The sequence below is a fragment of the Anser cygnoides genome, chromosome 24 (genome assembly GCF_040182565.1).
Source record: "Anser cygnoides isolate HZ-2024a breed goose chromosome 24, Taihu_goose_T2T_genome, whole genome shotgun sequence".
In the NCBI taxonomy this organism is placed as follows: Eukaryota; Metazoa; Chordata; class Aves; order Anseriformes; family Anatidae; genus Anser; species Anser cygnoides.
In genome coordinates, this window is record NC_089896.1 from 6,622,477 (window position 1) to 6,650,117 (window position 27,641).

The 27,641-nt window shown below is 59.3% G+C and overlaps 7 protein-coding genes across 21 annotated transcripts; 2 read left to right on the forward strand and 5 right to left on the reverse strand.

Annotated features, from left to right (window-relative positions):
* Positions 1–1,326: 1,326 nt before the first annotated feature.
* Positions 1,327–2,668, reverse strand: FAM167B (family with sequence similarity 167 member B). Of its 2 annotated transcripts, none has more exons than XM_048049620.2 (2): positions 2,387–2,668; positions 1,327–1,854 (listed from the first exon to the last, which is right to left on the reverse strand). In XM_048049620.2, exons 1-2 carry the CDS (start codon positions 2,666–2,668, stop codon positions 1,594–1,596), a joined length of 543 nt encoding a protein of 180 aa, XP_047905577.1. In that variant the 3' UTR covers positions 1,327–1,593. The 2 variants fall into 2 exon arrangements, with proteins under 2 accessions (XP_047905577.1, XP_047905576.1); XM_048049619.2 differs by having other exon boundaries at positions 1,327–1,857.
* Positions 2,669–2,690: 22 nt separating this feature from the next.
* On the forward strand, positions 2,691–7,589 carry LOC106037890 (myotubularin-related protein 9-like). Of its 7 annotated transcripts, XM_066982474.1 has the most exons (12): positions 3,575–3,851; positions 3,960–4,202; positions 4,395–4,454; positions 4,767–4,875; positions 5,162–5,287; positions 5,379–5,552; positions 5,639–5,856; positions 5,987–6,148; positions 6,252–6,393; positions 6,495–6,715; positions 6,871–7,022; positions 7,180–7,589. In XM_066982474.1, exons 2-12 carry the CDS (start codon positions 4,006–4,008, stop codon positions 7,341–7,343), a joined length of 1,725 nt encoding a protein of 574 aa, XP_066838575.1. In that variant the 5' UTR covers positions 3,575–3,851; positions 3,960–4,005; the 3' UTR covers positions 7,344–7,589. The 7 variants fall into 7 exon arrangements, with proteins under 7 accessions (XP_066838573.1, XP_066838574.1, XP_066838570.1 ...); XM_066982472.1 differs by lacking the exon at positions 3,575–3,851 and adding an exon at positions 2,691–2,817 and having other exon boundaries at positions 3,960–4,454; XM_066982473.1 differs by lacking the exon at positions 3,575–3,851 and adding an exon at positions 3,018–3,121 and having other exon boundaries at positions 3,960–4,454.
* A 784-nt stretch (positions 7,590–8,373) lies between these two features.
* EIF3I (eukaryotic translation initiation factor 3 subunit I) lies at positions 8,374–12,752 on the reverse strand. Its single transcript, XM_066982490.1, has 11 exons — positions 12,627–12,752; positions 12,031–12,123; positions 11,827–11,914; positions 11,195–11,260; positions 10,777–10,926; positions 10,542–10,669; positions 10,162–10,272; positions 9,661–9,750; positions 9,370–9,443; positions 9,120–9,212; positions 8,374–8,788 (listed from the first exon to the last, which is right to left on the reverse strand). The coding sequence occupies exons 1-11, from the start codon at positions 12,627–12,629 to the stop codon at positions 8,707–8,709; spliced, it is 978 nt and encodes a 325-aa protein (XP_066838591.1). The 5' UTR covers positions 12,630–12,752; the 3' UTR covers positions 8,374–8,706.
* TMEM234 (transmembrane protein 234) lies at positions 12,684–14,775 on the forward strand. Its single transcript, XM_048049624.2, has 5 exons — positions 12,684–12,745; positions 13,139–13,290; positions 13,685–13,751; positions 13,891–13,983; positions 14,447–14,775. Exons 1-5 carry the CDS (start codon positions 12,733–12,735, stop codon positions 14,506–14,508), a joined length of 387 nt encoding a protein of 128 aa, XP_047905581.2. The 5' UTR covers positions 12,684–12,732; the 3' UTR covers positions 14,509–14,775.
* Positions 14,776–14,912: 137 nt separating this feature from the next.
* Positions 14,913–21,369, reverse strand: DCDC2B (doublecortin domain containing 2B). Of its 7 annotated transcripts, none has more exons than XM_048049603.2 (10): positions 20,693–21,369; positions 20,104–20,161; positions 19,608–19,678; positions 19,051–19,182; positions 18,363–18,500; positions 18,172–18,208; positions 17,673–17,741; positions 17,259–17,448; positions 16,920–17,020; positions 14,913–15,658 (listed from the first exon to the last, which is right to left on the reverse strand). In XM_048049603.2, exons 1-10 carry the CDS (start codon positions 20,968–20,970, stop codon positions 15,581–15,583), a joined length of 1,152 nt encoding a protein of 383 aa, XP_047905560.2. In that variant the 5' UTR covers positions 20,971–21,369; the 3' UTR covers positions 14,913–15,580. The 7 variants fall into 7 exon arrangements, with proteins under 7 accessions (XP_047905560.2, XP_013039773.3, XP_013039772.3 ...); XM_013184319.3 differs by having other exon boundaries at positions 14,913–15,560; positions 18,363–18,509; XM_013184318.3 differs by having other exon boundaries at positions 18,363–18,509.
* Positions 21,370–21,537: 168 nt separating this feature from the next.
* On the reverse strand, positions 21,538–24,586 carry IQCC (IQ motif containing C). Of its 2 annotated transcripts, XM_066982491.1 has the most exons (5): positions 24,353–24,586; positions 24,013–24,156; positions 23,131–23,473; positions 22,790–22,908; positions 21,538–22,563 (listed from the first exon to the last, which is right to left on the reverse strand). In XM_066982491.1, the coding sequence occupies exons 1-5, from the start codon at positions 24,584–24,586 to the stop codon at positions 22,522–22,524; spliced, it is 882 nt and encodes a 293-aa protein (XP_066838592.1). In that variant the 3' UTR covers positions 21,538–22,521. The 2 variants fall into 2 exon arrangements, with proteins under 2 accessions (XP_066838592.1, XP_047905569.1); XM_048049612.2 differs by lacking the exon at positions 24,013–24,156.
* CCDC28B (coiled-coil domain containing 28B) lies at positions 24,281–26,393 on the reverse strand. The gene is made up of 6 exons (XM_048049621.2): positions 26,241–26,393; positions 25,474–25,920; positions 25,216–25,373; positions 24,989–25,143; positions 24,858–24,880; positions 24,281–24,769 (listed from the first exon to the last, which is right to left on the reverse strand). Exons 2-6 carry the CDS (start codon positions 25,617–25,619, stop codon positions 24,718–24,720), a joined length of 534 nt encoding a protein of 177 aa, XP_047905578.1. The 5' UTR covers positions 25,620–25,920; positions 26,241–26,393; the 3' UTR covers positions 24,281–24,717.
* Between the last annotated feature and the right edge of the window lie 1,248 nt (positions 26,394–27,641).

The following is a 27,641-nucleotide window of genomic DNA, read 5'->3' on the forward strand; positions in this document are numbered from 1 at the left end:
CCAGCTGGGCTGCGCGCGGGGGGTCCCTGCTCCGGGCGCCCCCAGCCCCAGGTGGGCGAGGGGACACGGAGGGACACGGAGCCGTTTGGTCAGGGGGAGCGGGGTCCCACGAGCTGGGCATTGTCAGCGTGGTGCCGGCAATGGCTGGGATTTTGTCACCCACTGCCCAGATGGCCCAGGCTGCGCGAGCCCCCCCCATCCCCTCTGCAGCCCCCTCCCCAGTGCTCGGTGCCTGCAGGCTCAGCGCTGTCTTGGGCCGTGCTGGACCCCGTGTGGGCTGCGTGACACCGCTTGCACCCGCAGCCCCCGCTTTGGCTGTCACCACTGCATCAACCGAGGCCTCAGCACCTCGAGAGGCACGGTGCCGGCCGGGCTGGGGACAAAGCCGAGGGGATACCTCGTGCCCAGGCTGTGCCACGCCACCAGCCCTGGGTTTTTGGAAACAGCTCAGAGCAGAGCAACCACAAAGCTATTGTCTTGGCTTCTGCGATCAGACATGAAGCCGCAGGTACCTGCCGGCTGCTCTGCGGAGGCATGGGCAGGAAGCCCAGCCTGTGCCGGGGGGGAGCTGCGTCAGCGGGGGGAGCGCTGCGGTGGCAGCACCAAACACAGCACCCACCCTCAGGGACATTTCCCAGGGGCAGCCGAGCCCCTTTGTGCTCACCAACACCAGGGGTGCCCCAGGAGAGGCTCTGGTGTGCCGCAGCCTCGGGGGCATGTGCAGCTCTCCCCGCGTCCTGCTGCTACCCCAGGCAGGGGAAGCACCACCCAAAAAGGTCCCTGAGGCACCCCCCATCTTCCCTGCGCCATCCCGCGTCTCCCCTGACACTGCTTGCGAAAAGCATTCTGTGAAAGTCGCACCCCAGCTGTGACAACTTCTCCTGCAAAGGGTTTGGCGTGGATGGAGGAAGCGAACAAGTAAAAGCAAAGCCCCCCGGCCTGGCCAGCACCACCCAGGGCCGCTCTCCTACACCAGGGGCTGGGGTTGGGGCAGGACGGGGTTGGAGGGGCCCTGAGCGCAGCCCCCAGCACCTCCTGGCCTCAAGACCCAGCTGCCGGCCCACAAGCAGCTCGGTGACGAGCATTTCCTGCGGCGGCACAGCCCCAGCACCCATCGCAGCTGGTGCCTGGGGAGGGGCTGGCAGTGGGGTGCCCAAAGCAGAGCCCCATCCCTCCGGCACGGGGTGAGAAAAGTGGTGAGAAGCCCCCCAGCCTGTGGGACAGCACTGGGAGCACGGCCCCTCCGGCCGCCCCACCGCAAAGGGCCGGGAGCCACATCTGGAGGCGCGGGCAGGCGCCTGGGTGCACACAACAGAAACCACTGGCTCTTACCACCACCTCCTTTTATTCCTCCTCAAAGAGCTGCCCCCACATCGTTCGCCTTGCTGACCCCGACATCCCCAGGGACAGGGCTGCGGGTGCCCCAGGACACCCTGTGTCCCACAGGGACAGTAGCATTTCCCATAGCACTGAGCACCTCCTGCAAAAGGGAGCTCAGCCCCAGCCCTGCCATCCCCACGGTGCTTCAGGAGGCACCCGCGAGCCCCACCGAGCCTGGGTGCACCCATGGGTGCCCGCGGGGCCCCGCCACGCTCAGCAAAGGGAGAACCGCCGGGAGTTGATGTTCATGCGGGTGACGCCGATGTGCTTCAGCGGCATGGAGAGCAGGAAGGCGGCCTTGGGAGGGATGTTGCAGAGCAGGTCCGAGTCTTCCTCGCAGCCCTCGAGGCCGAAGGTGGCGTCGTCCAGCATCTCCTTGTGCTGGTGGCAGGCCTGCTCCACCTTCAGCCGGTGCAGCTGCGCCCGCAGGCGCATCAGCTGCTGTGCCAGGCGCTGGTCCGCAGCCTGCAGCTCCTGCTGCGGGGACACGGGGCCGTCAGCGCCGCAGCCCCACATGGGGCACAGCCACGGGGCACGGCTGGAGGGGGCTCAGCAGGGTGCTGGGGTGGCGGGGCTGGGGCTTGGCCAGGGCACAGACCCACTGGGCACTGGGAACGTGTGGTCCCAGGGTCAGCGCAGAGCCCACGCACAGAGCCCCGGGCTGGCACGGGGGTGCACACGCATACACACACAGAGCCTGGGGGGGGCTCAGGAAGGTTTGTGCCCACACGGCTGCTGCCTCTGCTGCACCAGCGAAGGTCACGCAGCCGTGCCCCAGCAGGGCAGCAGGATGGGGCGGCAAGCGCAGGGCCATAACTCAGAGAACTGGGCAGGGGAGATGGGCAGAGCCCCAAGCACCCGGCAAAAATCCACACCCAGCAGCCGTGCTGGCAAAGAAGGGGCGAAGCTGGGGGCTGCGGCTGGAGCCGCCGTTATCCCCTCGCCCCCCCCATGCCAGGGCTGGGCACGACCCCGTGCACCCCACGTCCCCCCAGTCGCTACTCACCAGCTCCGTCCTGAGCCACTCCAGAGCCGCCCCCACGGTGGGGAAGCCGCAGACGCCGCCGTCCCGCTCGCCCCTGGGGTGCCCCGGGGTCCCGTCCGCCCCGCTGGGGGCCCGGCTGCCCCAGGGCTGCCCCCGCACCCTGGCCTCCCACTCGAGGTAGGAAGGGCGCCGCGTCTGCAGCTTCAGCTTGGCCGTCAGCGCCTTGAGGCCCGCCAGGCTCTCCTCGCCCATGGGTGGCTCCTCGGCGCCCAGCTCGCTGAAGCTCAGCTGCCCCAGGGCCATGGCTCAGCCTCCGGGGGGGTCACCGGCCCCAGCCCCAAAAGGCGCCCAGCCGCGGCCCTTTATCCACCCCCGGAGCTGGAGCTGGAACGCCCGGGGACACCAGGATGATGATAACGGGCAGGAACTTTGCCGAGCCAGAGTGCAAAGAGGTGGGTGTACTTCGTATTTTATTTTTATTTTTTCCTTTTCGGGTCCAGCATCATCGCCTCCGGCTGGGAGGAGGCTCCCCGAGCTGCGGGCCGAGGACTCAGCCCGGTTATCGGCACGGGCTGACCCCGGCTTCCCGGCCCGGGCTGGGCGCGGGGGGGGGGGAGGTTGCTAAAAAAAGGGGAAAGGAAGGAAAACGAGCGGCTCCGCGTGCAGCCGGAGGGGGGGGGCGCGGGGTGAGCTGCGGTGGGCGCCCGGCTCCTGGCACCGCTGGGCACCGCTGGGCACCGCTGGGGGGCCCTTAAGGTGGGACCCTCGGGGGGGTACAGCGGTCCCGGCCCCCCCGGGGCAGCATTCGGCCGTTCCCTGCCCCCCCTTTTTCTCCCTCCCGGGGCCGTGCGAGCGCTGCCCGGCCCCGCCGCCCCCCCCCGCCCAGCCCTGCGCGCAGCGGCTCCGTTCCTGCGCTGCGCGGCCCCGCGCCCTCCGCGCCCCCGGCCCCCGGGGCTGTGCGGGCACCCCCAGCCCCCCCATTTCCCCCCCCCGTGCACCCCGAGGTGCCTGCTGGCACCCTGCTGGCACCCCGATGTGCCCCGCTCGCAGCCTGAGCTCCCCCGCTGCTGCCCCGTTCCCCCCCCCCCCGCTCGCCCCCCCCCCCGCTCGCCCCCCGCCACCGAGGGCCGCGGACCGGAGCGGGTAAGCCCGGGGGGGCCGCGACGGGCACCGCTGCGAGCCGCTCACCGCCCCCTCCTCCTCCTCTTCCTCCCCCCTTCCTCCTCCTCCTCCTCCTCCTCCTCCCCGCCCGGCAGCGCCCTGCAGCCGCCCCCGCCCCGTGCCGCGGGGAGCCGGGGGGGCCCCAGGACCCCGCACCGCCGCCAGCCGCCCCAAATCCCCCCCCTGCAGCCGGTACCGGCGCTGCCGGAGTGCCTGCGGGCTGCTCACCCCCCTCGGCCCCGTGCCTCAGTTTCCCCACCTGCGGTGACAGCACTGCGGGGAGGAAACGAGCGAGGCTCCCCGCGGGGAGGAAGCTGCACAGGCTGTAGGTGACAAGCAGAGGCTGAAGGGCCCAGCGTGGCTCGGGGAGGGAAGAAGAGGGGGGTTTCCAGGCCTTGCTGCGCCGCTCACGATTTCCCCTTTCTCCCTCCAGCCCTGCCGGAGGCAGCCGCAGCGGGACCCGGAGCCCAGCCGCCGCCATGGAGTTCTCCGAGCTGATCAAGACGGCGACGGTGGAGAGCGTGCTGCTGTCGTGCGCGGGGCTGCCGCCGGTGAGGGGCACGCTGTGCATCACCAGCCACCACCTGCTCCTCTCCTCCTGCCCCGGGGGGGACGGCCAACCCGGCACCATGGAGCTCTGGCTGCTCATCCGCAACGTGGACGCCGTGGAGAAGAGGTGGGTGCCCCCCGCTGCCGGCCCCGAAACCCCCTTCGTGGCGTCACCCCATGTTGGCGGGGGGAAATTCCCCCCCCCGCTGCCCTCCCAGCGGCTGCGGCCGCAGAGCCTCTTCCCTCCTCTTCCCCACGGCCCACGCTGGGGATGCTTGCAGCGCCGGGCATTGACCTCCTCTTCTCCTCCATGCCTCAGAGTGCAGAATTTAGGCTGGTACCAGCCCCCCCGGACTAACGACTCCCCGCGAGACACCAGGTTTGGCTTTTAGTGCTCTCGGCTCTGCTAAACCCGCCCAGCAGCGCCCGGCTTTGTGCTAACCACGGCGGCTCCGCGGGGCAGGGGCAGCTGCTCTGAGGAGGGGAGATGATGGAAATTGCACCTCCAGGCACACGTGCGACCGGTGCCGGATGAGAAACAACGGGATCCCGGTCACTTCGGCACAGCGCTTTGCCCTGCTGCATCCTCCCGGGGAGCGGGGGCAGCTCCCTGCTGCTGTCTGTCTGCGTGCGCAGCCCCCTCCTGCCCGCGCAACCCTGCTGCCAGCCCTGACCCCGCTGCCTTCCCCAGGCTCGCCGGCTCCTCCGGCACCATCACGCTGCGGTGCAAAGACCTGAAGGTGCTGCAGCTGGAGATCCCGGGCATGGAGGAGTGCCTGAACATCGCCAGTTCCATCGAGGTGAGCCCTGGGCAGCCGGCGAGCCGTGCCGGAGCCGCTCCGGGCTGCAAAGGGTTGGCAGGAGAAGGTGGCTGCCTGCAGTGTTTGCTCTGGGTCCGTCATTAACGTGGGTAAACACTCAGCTCCTGGTCTGTGTTTGCACGGGCACTTTGTGATGCCAGCCCTTGCTTGCAGCTGGGACGTGGCCACAAGGAGGGAACAGGGATGGGGGCTGCAGAGGGGGGGGCGGTGGGGACGTTCCCAGTTGTCCCCATGCGCCCCAGCTCCAATCTTTGCTCTGCTCCAGGCCCTCTCCTCGGTGGACTCCGTGATGATGATGTACCCGTTCTTCTACAGACCCCAGGACCTGCGGCTCGAGGAGGGGTGGCACCTCTTCCCCCTCGAGCAATACTTCCAGCAAATTGCTGCGCAGGTGAGGCGGGGGGGAGACCCAGCTGGCGTGGTGGGGGATAAGCGACTCCCCCAACCCACACCCCGCTGCCCCCATCCCGCTTCTCCCCCAGACAAGCCAGTGGCGGCTGAGCGACTTGAACAGGGATTTCACCACCTGCCCCACGTACCCTGCGGACGTCATCGTGCCGGCGGCCGTGAGCGATGACACCTTGCGGAGGGCGGCCCGATTCCGGCAGGGCGGGCGCTTCCCCGTCCTCAGCTATTACCACCCCAGGAACGGGACCGTGAGTCCGTCTCCCCAGCCCTCTCCCACCACCATCCCACCCTGCCGTGCCCCGGCTCCGGCTGCCCGCGGCCCCTCGCCCTGCAGGTGCTGCTCCGCAGCAGCCAGCCGCTGACGGGCCCCAACCGAAAGCGCTGCCCCGAGGACGAGGTGCTGCTGGGGATGGTCCTGGACGAGGGGGAGCGGGGCTTCATCATCGACACGCGGTCGGCCCAGGCGGCGAAGCAGGCGCGGATGACGGGGGGTGGCACGGAGCCCAAGTCCTCCTACCCGCAGTGGAAGCGGCTGCACCGGCCCCTGGAGCGGTGAGGGGCTGCGCCAAAGCCTGGCTCCTGTGACTGGGGCGATTGCGCTGCTCTGCAGCTGGCACAGCAGCCCCAGCCCCCCAAAACCAGACCCCCCCAAGCCCCTCACCCCATTTTCCTTCCCTCCCAGAGGCCGCCCGCTGCAGGAGAGCTTCATTAAGCTGGTGGAAGCCTGCAACGACGCCTCGCTCAGCATGGACCGCTGGCTGAGCCGGCTGGAGAGCTGCCGCTGGCTGAGCCACGTCAAGGCAGCCCTGAGCACGGCCTGCCTGGCCGCACAGTGCCTCGACAGGTAGGGCTGCTGCCACCCCACGGCCCCTCGCTGCGGCCAAAGCACCGTGGCACCAACCACGGGCACGGCCAGCAGCGCCCCAATCACCCGTGCTCGCCTGCAGGGAAGAGGCCAGCGTGCTGGTGCATGGCGCGGAGGGGACGGACACAACGCTGCTGGTGACGGCGTTGGCGCAGGTGATCCTGGACCCGGGCTGCCGCACGGTGGTGGGCTTCCAGGGGCTGCTGGAGCGGGAGTGGATCGAGGTGAGAGCGGTAGAAGCAAGGGGTGGGGGCCCCCAGCCTGTCTGGGCACCGCCGGTCCCCTTCACCCCTGTTATCTCCCTGACTTTTTCGGGGTCCCGCAGGCCGGCCACCCCTTCCACCTCCGCTGCGCCCGCTCTGCCTACTCCCACGCCCGGCTGAAGCAGGAGGCGCCCCTGTTCCTCCTCTTCCTCGACTGCGTGTGGCAGCTGAGCCGCCAGTTCCCCTTCTCCCTGGAGTTCGGCGAGAGCCTCCTCCTCACCCTCTTCGACAACGCCTACGCCTCCGACTACGGCACCTTCCTCTGCAACAACGAGAAGGAGAGGCGAGTGCTGGGAGGTGGGGATGGCAGCGCCCCGTAGGAGCAGTGCCACGGCCACCTCCCTGCCCCTGGGCAGAGCCAAACCCTCACAGCAACAGCTGGGGTCAGCCCCAGCCCCACGGCCCCAGGGACTGAGACGCTTCTCAACACTCCTGTAGGTGCCTGTGTAAAGTGAAGGAGAACACGCACTCCCTCTGGGCCTGGCTGAACCAGCCTGAGGAGAAGAAGAAGTACCTGAACCCCCTCTACTCGCACAACCCGCTGGTCATCTGGCCCTCCGTGGAGCCCCAGAGCATCCAGCTGTGGCAGGGTGAGCTGGGGCCAGCCCTCAGGCAGCTGCCTTTTTCCAAACCCAAAGCCAGAGCCGTGCTCGCTCGCAGACACCACCTCGGCTGGGTCGCATGCGGTGGCTTAGGGAAAGCTGCTCTGCTCTTCCCTCAAGTGAAACACAACCCCTTGTCTCCTAGGCTTATTCTTCCGATGGATCCGTCCCTCCCAGTACCTAGATGAGGCCCGGGCAGAGATGCAGCGGTTGGTGGAGGGCAACGAGGCGCCTGCCAAGGAGAGCGCAGGGAGCAGGCTGAGCCGGTCGCTCTCCGACCCCGCTGCTTGGACGGAGAATGAAAGATGAGCAGCAGCACGGGCACCTTAGTCCTGGCAATCACATCCCGCTCACCCCGTCACCATGGGCTGAGGGGTCAAGGCAATGCAGCAGTTTTCCACGGGACGTGTGCAGGACACACACCCCGCGGAGCCCAGGGAAGCCTGCGCGTACCAGGAACGCGGAGGACATCCCAGGGAGAGGGGGGACAGACGCATTTGAGCAGCCTCTCAGCCACGCAGACTGAACGTGGCACAGTAAAGTGGTCTCTCGCAGCCTGGTCCTGCGTTGTGTGGTGTTCCTCGGGCAGGAGCTGGGCAGCGCAGGGCTCTGCAGCGCCAGGAGCAGCCCTGCTCCCTCAGGCAGGTTCCTGCTCTGTTCCCCAGCGGGATCGCAGCAGCCCTCGGACCTGGACCACCCGTGGAGCAGAGGACAGGAGGCCGACATGCCCAGCAGCTCCCCTGCAGCATGCCGGCCCTGCTCCGTGACCGAGGCGTGGTTGGCACAGCTTCTAAGCAGCAGAACACGCTAAACTCACACCAGCCTCTCCACAACAGGCACGCTGGCTGCAGCGTAAGTGTTGCATCAGTCACTCCAAGCTGGGAGCCAGCCTGGGAAATGGGTCCTTGAACCCAGTTTTGAGGAAGGAAAGAGATAGGAGCCACCCTTCCAAGCAGACAGACACGGGGACAGAGGGCTAGGACGAGGATTTGCAACACAACCTTCCTAGCGCAGGAAATAACTGTTCCATGAGGAAAGTTGGCTCAGGGTCAAGCCAGCAAATAAACAAAGCACTAGAACTGGGCGCGCATCATCTGGAAAACAATGACTGGCTACTGCGCTTCCAGCCCGTTCACGGATGCAGCACTGCTAGGGCTGGACCTCAGCAGCTGCAGATCATTGCTGGGAAAGAGTTAACCTGGACAGAGGCACGCAGGGAGCAGCAGCACCGCTGCCTGCCGGGGGGCGGAGAGCGAGGCAGTGCCAGCAGAGCTGGGAGAGCAAAGCAGCCAGGTTAATTTTGTCCCAGAGCACAAGAATAGAGGCACTTTTTCTGGCGTTTAGAAAAGATTTTTTATTTATTTCCTGCCGATTTTTTTTTTCTCCACTGATATATAAATATGCCCAGCAGGCCAGGAAGTTAGCATCCACAGGGGCAGGCAGGCAGCCAACCCAACTCCTTTCCTCACCCTCACTCTACCTCCTGAGAAAGCCACAGGTTGTGCCATTCTGAGCTGGCTGGGGTTCTATATCCCCCCCTCCATACAGCCCCTGAGTTTGCTGCTGCCTCCTGCGGAGCAGACCAACTTCAGGCCTTACAACAGTTCTGCTCAGGAGCCAATGGGCTGGGCAACAGATAGGAAGAGGGAAGAAGAGGAGAGGACGTCCTCCTTTAGGCTTCAAACTCAAACTCGAAGTACTGGGGATCGAAGTAGTGGATGCGAACGTAGCCATCTTCACCACCACTGCTGTAACTGTGCGGGAGAAAAGATGAGAAAGTCGTCAGTCTTGTCAGGAGCTCAGCTTTATATCAGCAAGAGACAGAATCTGTTCTCAGAACACCCTCCAAAAGCTAAGAAATAGTCACAAGATGAAAAAAATATCAGTAACACAGCAAAACGTGCAGCAGGGCATAAATGACCCCCAGAGCCAGCCTGACGGGAGGCAGCAGAGTTGTAATGGGGGAACTGGGGAAGGTGGTGGCTTCATTCCCACTGCAGAGCTCCTGTGAGCCCAGCCATATCCTAACCAAAGCACAGGCTGGGTTTGATTTGAGCACGCTGGAAGACCTGCAAAAATCCTTACCTCTTTCCATCGGGGTGAAAAGCGACACTATTTATCGGACCAAAATGACCCTTCACTCTGCCAAACTCTTCTTCAAAAGCCAAGTGGAAGAACCTGGGAGAAGGAAGAAGTCAGGAGCCTGGTTAGGGACACAATCAGGATTTCCTCAAAAAAGCTCTGCAGTTGTAATGACTCCTCCAAATACTGCCAGGAGCAAGACGTCAGGAGTACTCTGGGAGAGGACTCAGCCCTGCCAGAGGAAAGCACCAACCTCGCCTCAAATTTGCCAATCCTGGTGGAGGTCGTGGTCACATCCATGGCCTCTTGCCCACCACCAAGCACGACCTGCAAAGAGCAGAGGCCACAACACTGCAGGACTGCGTGCACCACGCGCGCAGCAGCAGGCAGGGAAGCGCTCCTGCACTAGAGAGCAGTGAAGCTCCCGGGGCCCATCCCACAGCCGTGTTTATATCACAGGCTGATGTGGTGATGCCGTGCCTTCCAGCCACCTGGGACAAGGCAGGAGTCGCAGTAAGACCGTTACGAGCGGGATCATTCTTACGTGATCAAAAATGGGGGAGAGTGCGGCAGAGTTCACCGGTCGCTCTGTCCGGAAGGTCTTCAAATGTTCCAGTGTCGTGCAGTCAAAGAGCTAAGAGGCAAAAGGGACAGAGTTAGAGAGTTATGCTGCAGAAGGACATGCAGCCCAAATAACTCATACAAACCCCAGCCCCAGGCTGCCAGTCCTCACACAAGCAGGTATGAGCACTGAAGCTGCTCACGGGCACCCAAAACCCAAAGACGTTTCTCCAGAATCCCCAAATACCTGCCCAAGGTAAGTGTCACCTTTACACCTTCTGCAGGTAGCACGCCGCAGCCTTCATTTTGGTGTTGCTGCTAGTTTAATGTGGCGATGCCTCCCCGTTCCCACTGAAGTCTCCCACCCAGCTTTGACTTTACACCCACTCAAATTTCCAAGGAGCAAACCCCCGAGGTAGTCTCTGAGCGGAGACGCTACGAGCAGATACCAGCAGACCGCTGCGTTACCAGCAGGAGGCCTCACCTTGGCTGTGTTGTCCTTGGAGGCGGTGATGAACATGGTCATGTCCCTGGAGGTCTGAATGTCATTGATTTGCTTGGTGTGCTCCTTGATGTTTGAAAGCTGCTCCCCTGACTGAAGGGTCAAACAAGGCAGTTTCAGTGAGCAAACAAAGTGAGCACGCTTCCCCAATAAAAACAGTTCAGGAGATATCACTGTCAGCAGTAGGACAGGCATTTCTACGTCAGCCTGGCTAAAGGGAACCACATATTTTCACTATCTTTCCACAAGGCTGCTGGATCGAGCCAAGAAGCCCACATTCTGCCCCGTGACCACCGAGGAATGCTGCAGCCTCCTCCCCACGCCCTGCTGCCAGAGGAGATGCTGCCCCTTGTCGCACTGACCTTGGCGCTGAACTGGTTGAGCTCCCCGCTTTCGTGCCCTGCGATGATGAACTCCCCCAGGGGGCCCCACACAGCACTGGTGATTTTAGAGTCACTGCAGGGGATTTTCATGTAAGGCTCGTTGTTCTCTGCAGGAAGGAAGGAAGGACACGGACAGACAGACAGCATGGCACCAGCTCTGGCCGTCAGTGCTTCCCCTTATTCCCTGCTGCAGGCACAGGCTCAGAGTCCTCACCGATCTGGCTGGGGTCCCGCAGGTCAAAGAAGCTCACGAAACACTGGTAGCCCATCTGCTTGTCCGTGGAAAACATGATGATGTTTCCTCCGAAGTCAAAGCCACACGTCCTCACCGCCGAGCTGGTCTTCACCAGGGCAAGCTGCTTTCCTGCACACAGAGCAGAAACCGTCACTCACTGGGGCCTGCACCGCAAAATTAGTGACAGTGACCGAGTGGGCAGGATACCGGGCAGAACTGAGGGGATGAGCAGGCCAGTACGCTTGGACTAAATAGGAGGTGAGTAAATTGGCCCCAGGCGTTCACTAGAAACTGGGCACACACACACACACCCCTGTTAGGATTCAGACCTCTCACAAACTCCAGAGCAGGGCAGTGCCGGGAGTCAGAGCCGGCGGCGGGGAGCCGGGAGCCGTACCTGTTTCACAGTCCCAGAGCCGACAGCTGTTATCTGCAGAGCCAGTAAGCACGTGTCGGGTGTCCCCTAGGTCACCAGTTAAGGAACATCAGCGTGTTTGCAGCCCCCAGAAGCTGTTTAGATACCCAGAAAGTATTTACACACAAGGTCAAAAGGGTGCATTACAGCGAGAAATTGCTGAGATTGAGCAAATTCCATTATAGGAGTGGCAATACTCCAGTACAGACAGCGAGTCCAAGTGCTCCTACTATAAAACCCACAACTTGCCTCCTGAAATGGTGAGAAAAAGGCTACAGTTCTTGCCTTAACACAGCCTTTGTACATTTTCACCTCTGCTACGTCCTACCCACGTTGGAGAGGGAAGATCTTGTTCAACTTGGACGCCTTCCTCGAGCTCCCTGGGCCACCTCAAGCACAAATGTGGGCAGGTGTCACTGCACACGTTATTCCAAACAACACCCCCAGAAAGAAAAAGAAGCAAGAATATCCAAGAGATGGAGTAAGGGAAAGTTAAAAGCACCACGTGGCCTCCCCGCCTGTCACACGGCAGCAGCTGAAAGGAACGGCTGAGCTGAATCACTCTACATAATAAGCAGAGCACAGACAAACTGGTTTTGCCGACCAAAAGATACAGTCTGCGTCCACGCACCAGACGGCTCCCGTGTGGCCATTGTACGTGCCGAGCCGCTCCCCGTTCACTGAATACCAAACGTTGACGATCTAGGAGAAGGGGAGAAGCCCTCACCACGCAGATCTCCTCAGGAGGCTCCGCTAACCCACCACCGCCCCTTCCCTGTTGCCCAAGGAGGACGGGGGCCGATTTACGCCGCACTCACGGGGTCCTTGGCCACAGTGAAGAGCAGGTCTCCCTCGCGGTTGTACTTGATCTGCGTGATGGAGCGCTCGTGGCCCTGCAGCAGGATCGGCTTCTGCGGGGGGAGAGGTGACAGCTGAGGTCAGAAAGGGCCGAGGGACCCGGCCAGGATCCCCCACACGGCTGTCACAGCCCGGGAGCCCCCACCAGGGCCTGCACCGCCTGAATAAGCCCTCACAGTCCCTCAGAGCCCTTCACCAACCCCTCAGAGCCCCCCATAACCCCTCACCAACCCCTCGCCGGCCCTCGCCGCTCCCTCATAGCCCCCCAGAGCCCCCTCGCCACCCGAACAACCCCTCACAGCCCCTCAGAGCCCCCCACAACCCCTCACCAACCCCTCATTGTCCCTCACCGCTCCCTCACAGCCCCTCACATCCCCCCACAACTCCTCACAAACCCCTCACAGCCCCGCATAACCCCCCACAACCCCTTACTGCCCCTCGCCGCTCCCTCACAGCCCCCCACAGGCCCCCCACCACCCAAACAACCCCTCACCAACCCCTCACCAACCCCTCACCAACCCCTCACAGCCCCCCGCCGCCCCCTCCCCGCTCCCACCATGGCGGCGGCGCTGCCGAAGCCGAGGCCCCACAGACAGCGAGGCCCCCGCCACCGCTTCCGGGTCAGAGGGCGCGCGGCCGGCGGAAGTTCCGGCGCCGTTGCTATGGCGACCGCGGGTGCGCTTCCGGGATGGGGGACGAGGGAGCGGGGATGGCGGCGGGCGGCTCGGGCCTGCGGCCCCCGGCAGGGCCGGGCCGGGGCTCGGGGAGAGGGGCACGGGGGGGCTGCGGGCAGGCGGGGAGGGGGACGCGGCCGTGGGTTTGGGGCTTTGGGGCCTTCCCCGAGGGGGATGCGGCCTCAGGCCCCAATGGCCGCGGGCAGGGCCCTGAAGGGGCGGGCCCCGGGGGGCTGGGGGCAGCCGGCCCGGCCCGGGGCTTCCCCTGAGGGGAGGCTGCGGAGAGCTGGGGTCGTTCGGGGCCTCCCTGGGCAGGGCAGGCCCCGTGCGGGGGGGAGAGAGGCTGAGCCGGGGCCGCGTCCCCCGGGGCTGCTGAGCTGAGGCTGTGGCGCAGGGCAAGCGGCGGCGCTGGTGCTGGTGGCCGCGCTGTGGGGCAGCACCGGGCCCTTCCTGCGGACGGGCGCGGCGGGGCTGGAGGAGCTGCGGCACCGGGGCCGCCTGCGGCAGCTGCTGGCTGAGATCAGCTTCCTGTGCCTCAACTACAAGGTGCGGCCCCGAGCCGGGGGGGGGTCACGGGATCGTTCCTGTGTGCAGCTGCACTAGATACCGTTATTTAAACTGTTAAACGTCCCTTCTGGTGGAAGAATTAGTTATCCTCTGTAATATTTCATTTACTCGCCTACAGTGCTGTTCTTCCCATGCAGAATTCAGACCGCTTTGTAGAAAGCAGGTCGTTAATCCTCACATTTTACACGAAGTAAGCCCTGCCTGCCACCTGCGGACTGGGGAACCAAGGCACCGAACAGCTCGTGACTGGCAGCAGTCAGCGGCGGGCTGCATTTCCGCTGCCAAACATGGCACACAACAAGGGGGTCGGGGCTCCTTCGCTGCTGCTGCTTGGTTTCCATGCCGTGACTGACTGGCTGTGCTCTTCCTGCAGTACGTGGTGCCCTTCCTGCTCAATCAGTGCGGATCACTCCTCTTCTACCTCACCTTGGCATCTGCAGGTCAGCTGTCATTGCTTTTGTGGAGCGGGTGGATCGGGATTTTGGGGAGGAGCCATGTTAGTGATTAGTTTGGTGACCTGCTCAACATATAGTCAGATGTCTTGTAATAAACTGTTGGTGTTACACTGTTCATTTTCAGACCTGTCCCTGGCGGTACCACTCTGTAACTCCCTGGCTTTGATTTTCACTCTGTTGACTGGGAGGATTCTGGGAGAGGATATCGGTGGTAAAAGTAAGTTGCACTTAAAGCATTTTGGTGTCCTGTCTTCTGCATCTGTTTGCTAACTTACAGTTGTGTGCTCCCCTCCGCTCTCCTGAAAACCAGCAAACATGGACACAATCACTGAAACTGGTTAAGTGGTAGTTCTGGCTAGGAAGCTGAAAAGGAAGTGAAACTGAATTGTATGTGAGTAGGGCAAGTGAATGGGAATTGGCTGTTCTAAGCTAGCAGAATTTACAGGCCTGAGCCTTTACCTAACTATTTAACCATAAGAGAAACACTAAGGAATACGCCTACTTTGAAACAGGATGCCCTGTAAGCCCCAGAATGTGACCACTCATACCCCTTCCCATCCCTCACTCCATACTATAACATTATCCCACTCAGAAAGTTGAAAACAGCAGGAAACTGAAAACTTAAAACCCCAGAGCCTGGCAAAATAGCCGTAGGACCACACTGTGCTTTGTCTCTGCAGGGGCCGTGGCAGGAATGGCGCTCACCCTCCTGGGTGTCACTCTCTGCGTAGCTGGTTCGTGACCAAGGCGCAGCGAGCAGAGGAAGAGAACGCGTTTAAACGTGACCCTGTGGCACGAGGGGAGCTTCTGGCTCAGCAGCCGACCGCTTGGCTCTCCTTCTGACACCCGGCTGCCTGGAAGCAGGGATGGGATTCCCCAAGCACCAGGGTGGAGCAAGGCATATCGCAAGGACATCCTGTTTAGTGTCTTAAGGAATCTTTTTCTGTGGGTGTTTCAAAGCAGGGGTGGGAGGAGGGGTAATAAATGGTTAATAAATAATTCAAATGGACCTTCTGGGATCGACTGACTGTGTGTGGAAGGAACCTATGTAGGGAGCTGTACAGTAACCCCAGTGCAGTTCGTTGCCATGGAAGGAAGGGACGACTTCTTTTCAGTGAACTAGTCAGTCCACAATACCAGGTAGATCACAGGAAGAAAAATCTTTGTCACCCTTGTCGTTTATCAGGAACACGGGGGAAGAAATACAGAAAGCCTTGTGCTAATGGGGATAATACGACAGCGCTTTATTACCGCGACTTTTCCTAAGTCACGCAGACGATCTTAAAACAAGTTAACAGAAACAAAAAGTATTTTTGAGAGCAGGTTTGATTGCTACAAACATCATCCAAGCATTCCAAATCAGAGGACCAATGATGCTGTGAATCCCTGTATGGGAAGTGTCTGACACAGAACAAACTTGTGGCAGATGTTTTGTTAGGAGTGTATTCCATGCAGTAATTCTTACTTCCCAAGTTCAGATACAAACTGCTTTTTAAACTAAAGCTCAGAAAAGCAGCCCTGTTCTCGCCACGTCATCATCCACAGGGCTGAGGAAAGGAGGAATGTTTTTAATTTTTTAACAGAAATGTGCATCTGGTTCATTGTTCACTGGTAGTCTCTCAAGCGCAGATAATGAGGGTGCTCACTAAGATTCTGTTAATTCATCAAAAAGCTTGGCCAGTCTATAAATGTCACACAGACCTCAGACTTGCATGCTTTTGTTATCTGCAACTAGTGGCATACCTCACTGTCCTCCCATCACGGTCCCGCTGTGAGCTCTTCAGAGCAGGATTGCTGCCAAGGGAAAACGTCATTTAGTGATCCTCACCCTCAGAATCGCTGCCATCCCTTTTCCCTGCCGCGGGCTTTTGTGCTGTGCCTGCAGTCCTCGCCTTTTTGTAGAAAGAAGAAAAAAAATAGTTATTAATGCGGCACTTTGCTGTTACAGAAAGCTTCTGGGACTAAATTCATGGATTGTTTCTGGTCTTACACAGGCTTTGGTGTGCAAACCTGGGTCTCTACATTAAATTCAAAGGTGGTTGTTGTAAGGCCTGATAATCCCTCCCAGTGCAGAGCAGAGCCACAGCACTCAGATAATTATGACTGTATAGCACAGCTCCTAAAGCAAATCGGAGCATGAGGCTCCCCGCTGAGCCCAGACGTCACTACCTGGTAGCTAATTCTTTTTACTAGGGCCTTCTCTAACTTCAGTTCAAAGGAGCTGTGTTCCTTTGAAGTTTTAATTAGTCTGATGAGACTACCTGGGCAGAACGGTGAATCAGCTGTAATATGACGCATGTCATCCCATTATATCAATTCTCAATGTGCTTATGACAAGTTTAAGACACAGATGCCCCACAAACGCTAAGCATCTTTCAGACATTTTAAAACAAAATTCTGTAAGATGAAAATGAAGATTTTTCCCTTTTTAAAAAAAGTGTAAAGCTCATTATTATTTAACAAATATGTTCAGGCATTTTAGCAATTACACGTTTATTCCCTGCCAGCTTCAAAGCTTCACCTAGCTACAGGCAAGTTCCAATTAACAAGTCGTATCTGGGGGTACTGAATTTTAGTGTAAGAAATCTGAACACAGCCACAAGGGATCTTACACACTGCACAGAACCATTAAGTAGAATAAATACTGCTGTAAACTGGGCTTTTGGTGTGAGTTGTTCTTCCACAGTCTCTGCAACTCTCTGGAAGAGGAGTAAGGACAGAAATAGGACACACACACACCAGAAAAATAAAAATAAAAATAAAAAATCCAAGAAAGCCTTTTATACCCTTACTGTCGTGGGGAGCTGTAACATGCTTCAGAAGGGAAATGTTCATGACCCAGATGACAATCTCTTGGCTTTCTAAAATGCAGAGCGCTGAAGCTACGCTTCCTCTGGTGTCTGAAGTTCCCCCTGGTGGTTACTTTCATCTTTACACATTCTAGGGGGAAGCACAGTGCTGTGCAAACTTCATGAACAGGACTAAGAACAAGTGAGAAAACTTTCCCAAGCAATTGCCACAACCTGTTCTTAACGTGTTCACCCAAGGCTGGCTCTTGGAGCTGTGCAAAACTGGAGCAGGGGTAGACTCTAGTGGGACAATGAATGCCCTGCAGCAGTGAGACACCTAACGGCAGGAAAGTATTTCTTATACCTGATCAGTGGGTGCCTCCACCCTAGTGTGTTCGTGCTCTCTTACTCCCCAAGCACCTTGCATCTCCTTCCTAGGATCTTTGGCTTTATAGACAATTTCTTCTGCAAGGAGGAAAAAAAAAAAAAAAAATTCACTGGGTATAGCAGATTGCCATGGTCTAGTCTTATTGAGGCTCCAGAAAAGTCTTTATATGTGCCCAGATGAGGAGAGGAAGAATCAGAAACAGAGCAGTTATTTGATGCATTGCTGATTTTTTTTTTTTTGTGCATCTAGAACTATTCTGTCCCTTAGCATCAAAGTAAAGCTAGACTTCTCTACATTTATAGCAGAATCCGTTACCTTGATCAGGCCAGTGCTGCACACTCCTGTTCCTCCTCCTGTTCTGTCCCACACGGACAGGTTTAGCATGGAAAATGGACTCTTCCTCCCTGAGGTGAGACCTCCTGACTTGCCTGTGCAGTGGTGGAAAAGCAACCGGGCTCCTGTTGGTCTCTGCAGCTCCTGGGGTCTGCACCCTGCAACCGTCCAGCTGAAAGTATTCATCACATGCTTCTGGTAGGCTTTCTTGATAAAGCAACTTATAAAACAAGAGCAGTTTTGCACAGTACTCCACTAAAGACTGTTACTTTCCCCTACAAGCTTTGATCCCGCACCCTCTGCTGTCACACTGCACTCTCTGTCTGGGGTTTTAAGTTGGTACTAAAAGCGAACCAGATATAGGGAACGCAAAACAATGCTTTCTGCAGTCCTTACCTGTTGGGGTGGTTCAGCAAGAGCAGAGGCAGCAGCACTGTCCTGGGAGGTGGCATCACGCTGGCTAAACTGAAAACAAAAGAAAGGAAATTTTAAAGTCCTTTGAGTGAGCACAGATAGTACAGATCCACGTGTCAGTGGACAACCCAGGACAGCCCAGCTGCTCTATCTGCAGTCTCCACTTGGCATTTTCACCGCACAGTGACCAGAAAAGAGCTCTCTGCTCCAGGATGAGTTCTCCCTGTCCAACATCCAAAAAGGAGAAGTAGTCAGTGAGGCCACCTTAAGGAGATCTTCAGGCAGTGAGATTTAATTCGAGTCCGACGTGGCCACAGCTATCCCCAGATGCTGCTTTGGGGATGGTGCCAAGCAAGGATGCCGTAACCATGGCAGTTGGGCAGGGAGACTGCTGTACGCATCCACAGCTTCTGTATGGATGTCTACACAGGAGCAGCTGTGATTGTAGCACACGCAGTCCTGTGCCTGCCGAGCCACCCACCTTTCTGCTGTACTTTTTGCGTCTATCTGGATGGTTCCTAAAACAAAGGAGAAGCAGGTTCTCAGCATCAGGCAGAAGCGAGCTGCAGGACCCTTGAGGCAGGCAGCACTGAATGGGAGGGCTAAGGATAGCTGTAGCCAAAGAGCACTGCGGAGATGACCCTTTAAACCTCTCAGGCACAGCCTACGTACCATGGTGTCCTGCATGCAGAATCCTGGGGCACCAGCAGCTCAAAGTAAGGCAGTTTTTTGTACTCCTCAGTCCCCACAGCCACGTAGTAACCGTCATTCACCAGCCCCTCCTCACCAAACACCTGCGTGCCATCCAGCCTGCAGAGCCTCGGGAAAAGACAGCAAAGGGTTCGACACCGGGGAAAGTCAGAGGACAGTGAGCAGCCCCTCGGTGTGGAAGCAAACAGGTGTTAAACAGGATCAAGACAAGTCAGAGAAGAACAATCATTCCTTGTATTACTCCAAGGAAGCACATGAAAATACCACACTTGGGGAGCAGTGAGATGCAGTAGTTCTCAGCTTTCTCTTTGGGTACCAGTAAATAGATGTGTGAGAAGGCAGGCTGCATTGGTTGCATGAAAGCCCCTTCCCTCTGCCCTTCCTTCTAGACATAAGCTCCCTTTGTGTGCCACACTATTGTTTGCTTATCGCTCTTTCACCTGACTACCACCAACGTCAGCCCTCCTCACACAACACTTAGGACATTGATGTTGTCACCAATTTAAAGATGGGAAAACCTGAAAAGCAGATGAGATTGCCGAAGCAGGCTGGAAGCGCCTGAGCTCCCAATCCTGCGTGCTATTAAGTGCTGCTTATGTTCCTGGACGTAAAGAGGGAAGACGGAGCAGTGCCTTGTCCAGACACCCACCTGTTAACAGCTCCGCTGCGCAGGTCAGCTTTCGCTGTCAGCGTAGCCAGGAGCGTGTCCCACTGCAGCGGGGCGCTCTGAGAGAACAGCAGTCGGAAAGGAGGGCTCAGCAAATCCCCATTCCGGAAAACACTGCAGCAGAAATAGCCCAGAGCATGCCATGAGACTGTGTTCCTACAGCTCCCATGAACACAGCACTCACTGTCCCAAGACTTTTCACACATCTCAGCCCCAGAGCTGCTGACAGCCCCTTACAATCAACAGATCACACGCACCGTCCTGTGGGTCACAACCAGCCAGAAGGCTACAACCAAGAGTGAGCAGAAATGTTCTATTAACAGCTATGAAGGCATCAATTCTCCCCACCCCGGCAGCTCCTCATCTAAGACCGTCACTGGACACTGACATCTGTGCCACCAGCATCTCTGTTCAATTTCCCAAAGGAGACAGTATGTGGAAGGGAGGGGAAATGGGCAGATGCCTGACAATATTTACAACAAATTCCCTCCAGAAGCATTCCCAAAGACCCTCCAAGGAGAAAACACTGAGGCACTTACTGGATTGTAAGGTGGGTGTGCTTCTGCCGTCGTGTTGCGATGTTTGACCTCCAGGGAGCTACGGTGCGGGACTGGAGACAAGGTCAGTGCACAAAAACAGCACAGCCCTGGCACTGAGCCTCCCAGGGCTGTTCCCTTTTCTCCACCAGGATCTGCCTGCCCTGCCTTCATGTTTGCTGCTGCTAGGTGGGGTTTGTTGTCAGCAACATCAAGGCCTGGAGAGGCTCTTCACAGAGCTGAGAGCGTTCCAGAATTGCCAGAGAACCTCTGTGCACAGATCCTTCCCCTGCACGGCTGAGACGGGAGGAAGGTACCCAGCAGCAGCCCCTCACACACACATCGGCCTACTGATTCCTGTGGCATTTTTACCTGATCTCCACTGGGCACCTTGCAGCCTTAAACCTCAACTTCTGATTGATCAGTGCCAGCCTTCTTCATGTCCCTCATACCTCCCCCCTTCCACACTCCTGCCCGTCCTCACTCAGCTCAGACTCACCTGCACACCGCTGCTCTTACTTGTCCCACGGAGCTCCTTCCTTCCCTGGTTTAAATAGCTGTGGGAACAAGATGACATTCCACATACCAGCTGGGCCATGACTGACTAAGGAGCAGGGAGAGAATGGCCAGCTGCTTTGACCTGGTGCATCGTCACCAGATGTGTTCATTATTTAGGTCACTTTAGAAACAATCCTCTATGTGCCTTGTCTCATGGACTTACAGAATTTCACTCTAAAGTCTGATATTTTTAATAATTTCCCAGTCAATCAAAGACCATTTCAAATATCCATGGTAAAGACACCCAGAACATTGTATTCCTTTGAGCTAAGCACAGGTCAAGGCTCCAAGGACTGACTGCTGTTAAATACAGCTCGGACCCCCTCCTCAGCAGGATGCAACACGCACTCAGGGAGCCAAATTCACCCAACACACGTCCCACACGTCACCTCAAGATTCAAGCAATGCCACAAGTCTCTTCAGCCTTCTGCATTTCAGGATGAACCAAAACAGCTCTACTTCATGCAGGATTAGAAAACAAAAACACCTCCACTAAACCAAACCCCGGGACCGAAGGACCACCTACTCACTTGAGCCTTTTGAACTTTTCAAACCCCGCAGCCACGTACTGGCACCCGTCCTGCAGGTCCCCCAGCTCAGCGATGCGGTGGCCGTCCCTGGGGGTGTAGAGATTCCTCACAGCCAGGGGCGCGTGAATGCTCCTGGTCACCTCCTTCAGAAACGCCTCAAAGGTCAGGAACCGCCGCTGGTTCACCACAAACTTCTTCCCGTGGAAAAAGGGGTCACCGTTGCGGTACACCACCACGTTCTTGGCTGGAGGTGCCAGAGCTAAGCCTCTGGAGCTCATCCCCGTGGGTCAAAGCCCCACAGACCACCGCAGAGCACGGAGGAGAGCTCTGGTCAGCCTCCTGCCCAGCCCAAAGCCTTCTGAGCAGCCGTCTTTGTGTTTTGCTGTCTCCCCGCAGCAGTCCCCTGAGCAACTGGCCGTCTCCACGGCTGCAGGCCCAGCAGGAGGAAGTTGTGGGCCAGTCCGGAGGCCACATCAAACAACCTGCAAACACCTTGCTAGCTGAGAACCAGGAACCACAGGGCTCTTCAACCTCACCCTCACTGCACGTCGAGTACTGTGGCCACTGGACTCTGATAAACAGCTTAGAGGTGCAGCGCCAGCATCTGACATCCCATCCAGAGCATCAATATCCAGAAGTTGTTAGCCCTTGCCATCACTTGCTACTGCATGGGAAGTGCAGTGGGTTTCGGCCCTGTGCGTGTTGGACAAAGGTCCACAGCAGAGCAGACACACCGCCCCTTGCACTGAACAGGCCGCATGGGGCAGAACAGGCCACGGACCCGCTTGGCTCTGGCCGGGAGCAGAAGGCAGGGCAGGCAGGAATAGGCAGGTTCACAAACAAGCTGCAGAAATGCTTTTTATTCACATACAAGTCAGTGTCATCAGGAACAGAAGGATATCTCCGCCACACAATAACAGCACCCACTCAGGGCATACAAACAGAGTGTTTGCACAGAAGACTCAGGGTCCCCGTAAGGAACCAGAGCAACATGCAGGAAGTCCCCTTCTGAGGGACGTTTAATATCCCTGAACTAGTGCTAAGGTAAAAAAATAAAAAATATCTCTATAAACAAAGTACTCTCAAAGCACAGCACCAACCCCTTAACTCCTTACTTGCTCCCTGAAGCGTGAGGCGTTCTCTCCAAGTGACCGTGCCGCACACACCTGTATTACCACGGCCAGAAATGTGCATGTCAGGAACCAAGCCTCATCTCCTGAAGGTCAGGTTAGATATTCTATCCCCAACAGCCGCACAGGAAAGTTAGGAAACTTTCCTCCTTAACTTAGTATTTCAACTAGGTGTTCCTACCACGAGCACCTGGAGACCCCAGAGCTGTAACATATGAAAACATCCCAAAAATACAGCACAGATACTGGCAGGGGTCACCCACAATTCAGTGGAGAAGAGCTTATTCCTACAAATTGAAAGCACCTGTTGCCTTCAGGCATTTCAGGTCCACCACAAGCAATCAGCTGGCCAAAGAGTACCTTCTGCAAGAGACGGTCTTCCCAGCCTTAATTTACCCCAGAACCACCCGGCTCTGCCAACAGAAATAAGGTTTTCGTGGAAGGAGACCTCCCTGGGACTCCCTCCAGGGCACACAATCTCCTTAGCTGCAGTGACAATTAACCCCTGCTTTAACCAATTATTCAAATTTAAAAGAAATAAAATATCTTTCTTGCCACACGCATCTGACATAGAGAACATCAGCCCGTGGAGCTGGAGTCCCCTCAGGCTACTGCTGTCCCTGAGGTCATGCCATGGTGCTGCAGCTCCTCTGCTCCTCCACACCAGTACAAATGTCCCCCACGCTCGGGAACACCTTCCTATGGGTCAGGAGTCCCCAGCCTCTGTTTCAGCATCAGGTACTGCAAGAGAAATAAAATCAGGTGTTAACAATTAAATCCCAGAGACAGAGAAGCAGGAAAGCACCTGCCTTTGCAGATTAGCCAGCAAAGTCATCACACTCAGCCAGAATCACACAATCATAGAAACAGATTCCATATATGGAATAATGAAAAAATTCTGTGATTCTATAGAATCACAGAATCATTCCTGATTCTATGATTCTAAGAGGCAGGGCCAGGCCCTTACGTTTTTACGGCTGACGATAGCTTGTTGCAACCACAGCAGCTCCATGATCAAGTGATTTCTGTAGGACTGGAGGCCAGCTCGAGTTCGGGGAAGTTCCTTTATATCCTCAAGTGGAATTTCTGCAGAGAAATGGAAGAAACTATTACCAGAATACTCACATTGCATCTACCATCCGTCCTGCAATGAGTTTCTCTAACCTCTCCAGTACAGTCTTGAGGTTTTGATTCTCCAAGGATCTACACTTTGCCACCCACACTCATCACCTCATCACCAGGTCATTCAAAGCACGTGGGCAGAGGGCACAGCCCTGGCCACGGTACACAGGGGCTCCCGTCCCTTACCCAGGCAGGCTTCGAGGGACTCTGACTCCTGGACAGTGCTGTCCCACACGGATGACACACTGCTGTTCTGCCACTCCTCGCTCTCTGCTAGGGCACTGCACCCCTTTGCAGTGCTTTTATCTGTGTCAGCCCCTGGATTTGGGGGTCTCGCTACATCACATTCACCCAGGGAGCAGGGGTCTTCCTCGCTTTGCAGCTGGGCTGTAGGTTTCACGCTGCTGCTGCTGCAGCCCCAGTCCCGCTCCGGTTCGGAAGCATCCAGCTCCTGCTCTGTTTTCTCTGTGCTGGCCTTGTCACTCGGTACAGACTCTTGTATAGCCGAACACTTTCCTTGCAGTGACTTCTAGAGAAGCAACATGCGACAAACTGAACAAACAGACATAAAGGAAAACAGAAAGATCTGAAGGGGGGCTGTGCTGTGGGTCAGGGCTCTGTCCCAGCCAGGTACCTACCATTACCAGCAATCCTGCCCCGATACTGACATGCTCTGGTCAGGCCACACAGATTTTTAAAGGGCCTCTCTTCCAGAGGCAGCAAATGCATTAAATAGCAGCACTCAGCCACCACAGTGGGGACTGTTTGCTAGGAATGGCTGAGGTGGGCGCATGGAGGGGAGGTCTGCAGAAACCCCCGTGCAGGCCGGGTGTTTGAACCCTCGCATGGGGACTCGGTGACAAAACAGGATGAGCCAGAGCCTTGGCTCTGTAACTGTCACTTTCCTCAGGTAGAAATAGAGCGCAGGGTCGACAGAGACAGTTCCTGGGCAGCGCAGCGCAAGCAGCACCCGAGGCGCCCACCCTCCAGGCCACGCTCCCCCCAAGAGCTGCCGAGCCCCCGGCCCACCCTCCCACCCTCCCGGTGGCCACGGGCACGGGCACGGACCTTGGGGACAAAGACGGGCCTCAGCAGGTACCGTCCCGTCCACTGCAGCTCGCTCAGGTCTCCTTCGATCTCCCTCACCACCTCCTCGTACTCCTGCTGCAAGCTCCTGAAGCGCCGCCGCAGCAGCCAGCCCCTGACGCAGGCCTGTGGGCAGAGGCACCACAGGAGCCCCGCGCCCCCCGACACCCCGAAAGCCACCCCCTGACCCCCGAGAGCCGCCCCCGGCCACCCCCGGCCCCCTGTGGTTAAGAAACGATCGCGGCCGAGCCTGGAGCCAAGTCAGTTTAATGGCAGCGCGCCCCGGCCCGGCCCTCCCGCCGTGCCCCCCTCGGACCCCCACCTGCAGGCGGGTCACGGCGCCCAGCAGCCGCCGCCACTGCTCAGCCTCCGCCTGCGGGCCCGGCGCCGCCACCGCCGCCATCACCACGGGGCAGCGGGCACCGGCCGATGGCGTCACCCGCCCGGCCATGGGGGCCCACAAGATGGCGGCGGGGCTGGGGGGGGGGAAAGGGGAGGGCCCGGTCCCAGTCCCCACTGTTTTCTCCCAGGCGGGTGCCCGAGGTGTCGCCGCCATCGGTGCTGCAGTGGGGGCATGAGGGGGGGGTCCTCCCCGTGCGGGGCTGTGGCTGCTGCTCCGTCCCGTCCCGTTCCCACGGGGCCTCTTCCTCGCAGCAGCCTCCTCCTCGCAGCAGGGACGGCACCGGGTCAGGCTGCAGCCTCCTCAGGGCCGGGGCTCTCCGCCAGGTGCAGCTTCTGTCTGGGCCCGCGTCAAGGGAAAGCACCGGAGGCTGCGCCATCCCCTGCCACCTGCCACCACCGCCACTGCCACCCCATGCCAAGGATACATGGAGCTGCTCAGCTCCTCCAGCTGCGGGAGGCAAAGGGAGAGGCTGCAGCACCGGTGGGGAGGCCAGGGGCCGGTGGGGACCCCACCAGCACTGCGGGGCTGGGCACGGAGCGCGGAGGTGCCACTCACGTGCACCAGCAGCTGGTCCAGGTTCCTGTCAGCCACCGCCTTCTTCTGCTCCTCAGGGAGCTCCTCCACGCAGACGTCGAGGCCAAAGTGCAGCCGTGCCAGCTTCTCCTGCATCTCCCGCACGTGCTCCAGCTGCTCAAAGGAGCACTCCTTCCCTGCGCCCGCGGGTGGGAGCCGTCACAGCCCGCCAGCGCAGCCCCCGCACCCCCCGGCCCCCAGCCCCTCACCGAAAGCCTGCAGCTTGCCCGAGTGGAAGTCGCTGAGGAGGCTGAGCAGCCCCCCCTCCATCTCGCACACGTCGGAGACCTCAGTGAGGAAGCTGTGCTGCAGCGGAGCCCCCCGTGCCGCCCCCGTGCCACCTGCCCGCACTCTCTCCTTGCTCGCCCTGCGCAGAACACGCAGGTGGTGGCACCGCCAGACCCCCCCTGGCCCCCCAGCTCCCGAGGGGGCCGCAGGGACCGAGGGTCCCCCACACCAGCACTGACCGCCGGGGCCTGGCGCGCTGCTGGGCCGAGGGCAGGGCGGGCAGCGGCAGCGCGAAGGACGTGCTCTTGCTGACGGGCAGCGGCCGTGGGGCCCCGGCAGGCACCGGCTGGGCCCTGGGGCTCCGCTTCTTCCTCCGTTCCTCCATCCTGGACGGAGCTGCGGGACAGGCACCCGCGCGGGATGGACGCACGGCTCTTGGCAGCCCCTTCCCTGTGCGGGGCCTCTTCGTCCTCACAACCCCAGCGAGGCGACGCGGTGGGGCTCGGTGGGCTGCAGCAGGGCTCCACAAGTTGTGGCGGGGCTCGGTGGGTTGCAGCGAGGTTCGGCAGCAGCAGGAGGGCCGAGGCCAGGCGCTCTGCCCGCACCCGCTGGGATCCACGGCCGAGCTCGGGCTGCGTTATCTCGGTCTGCGCCGCAGCATCACGGCGCAGGGCAGAGCCTGGGACCTGAAAAACAGCCAGGGAGCTCCCAGCCAGGGATTACTTCACAGCGTCATCTCCCAGAGCCGCAGAAAAGGGGATTTCAGCCCCAGCGGCGCAGGGCAAGCCCCCGGATGCCCTAAGGGAGAGCTGGAGCTGAGACCACCGGAGGGACCCGACACCCCCCGAGCCCTCCCAGGAATATTTCGACCCCCCCTCCCCCCCCCCAAGCTCCTCCTGGGCCCTCAGCGGTGGCAGGACGGGGCTGAGGGAGCCCCTTGCTTTGTGGCAGGCTCCGGCTGCCCCCCCCCGAGCAGCGGGACGGGGACGGGGACGGGGACACCGACCTGCGGCAGGCCCCCCCGCTCCGTCCCGTCCCGTCCCGTCCCGCGGAGCCGCCCGGCCGCCTCCCCAGCCCCGCAGGACGGCCGCAGCCCCGGGGCCGGGATTTGCATTTAAAGGGAACGGGAACTTCCTCCGGGCTCCGCACGGCCCCGGGGCGCTGCTGCCGGGCCGGACACCGCCGGCATCGGCACCGGCATCGCGCTGGGGAGGGCAGGATGCGGCCCCGGTCCTGGGCAGCCGCACGCACAGCGGGCCCCGAGCGGGTAACGGGGGCTGCGCCCCAGCGCCTTCCCCACGAGCACCCCAGCAAAACCGGGGGGGTGTCGCAAATGCCAAGGGCTGACCCCTCAGCGGGCTGACGGCACCGGTGCCAGGAGGGTCCCCGGCTGGGCCGTGCCTGCGGGACCCCAGGGTGCGTGCAGTGCGGGGCCCCAGGGGCTCCCCCAGCTCCCAGGGGAGAGCAGCACGAGCTGCCCCGTGCCGGGGGTCCTGGGCACAGACCCCCACCCATTCCCCTCAGGCAGGGATGTGCCAGCAGCTTTGCACCTGAAGTCCCCCTCCCAGCCTCCCCACTCCCACCCCACAAGCCAGCGTCCCCCATTTCGCTCCCAAACACGGCCCTAACGCCTGAGAAATAACACAGACAGCAGCAGTGAGTTTGTGTGCACCTCTATTGGGTACCAAGATACATACACCAGCCCCCCGCGGAGGTTATCTGTACCATAACAGAAAAAAAAAAAAGGGTGGTGGTTGTGGTGGTGACTTTCTATGAGATTTTTCTTTGAAAGAGCAAGAAGAGAAGCCCAGAGCCAGGCTGCAGCCCTCGCCCAGCCCTGCTGCCGGGGAACTGGGGGCTCCCGCTGGGCCAGAGCTACATTCACTCACTCCAGAAGGCCCCTGGCAGAGGCAGATGCGTCCCCATGCAGGAGGAAGCGATGCTGGCGGTGCAGAGCTAGAAGAAAAAGCCCCACGGAACTCCAGGGAACGTATCCTAGTGGATGTTCAAGACTGTGGCTCTACAGAGGCTTATTGGGCTCTGTAGACAGCCGCAGTCATTAAGCCTGAACTCGCTGGACTTCCTCTGGAGGAAAGGGGGATGCAGAGGCACCTACTGCAGGCTGCTCCCAGGGCAGGTCCTTCGCAAGGGCACCGTACAATTGCAGAGAGAAGATGCAAGAGCAGCTGCATCACCAGAAAAGAAACCAAGGCTGTTCCACTGAATGCAGCCACCGCAAGGAACGGCTCAGGCCAGCTCACTTCAGCTTCAAGCAAGAAGGAAGGCAATGCTGAAAATAAAGTCTGCTGTAGAGAAGCTGCAGGAAGGATTTCAAGGAAGCAGAGGTCTCCCAAAACAACAGTGAAAAGAGGAAGTCTTGAGAAACTAAGGAGAACTCCCCCAAGCC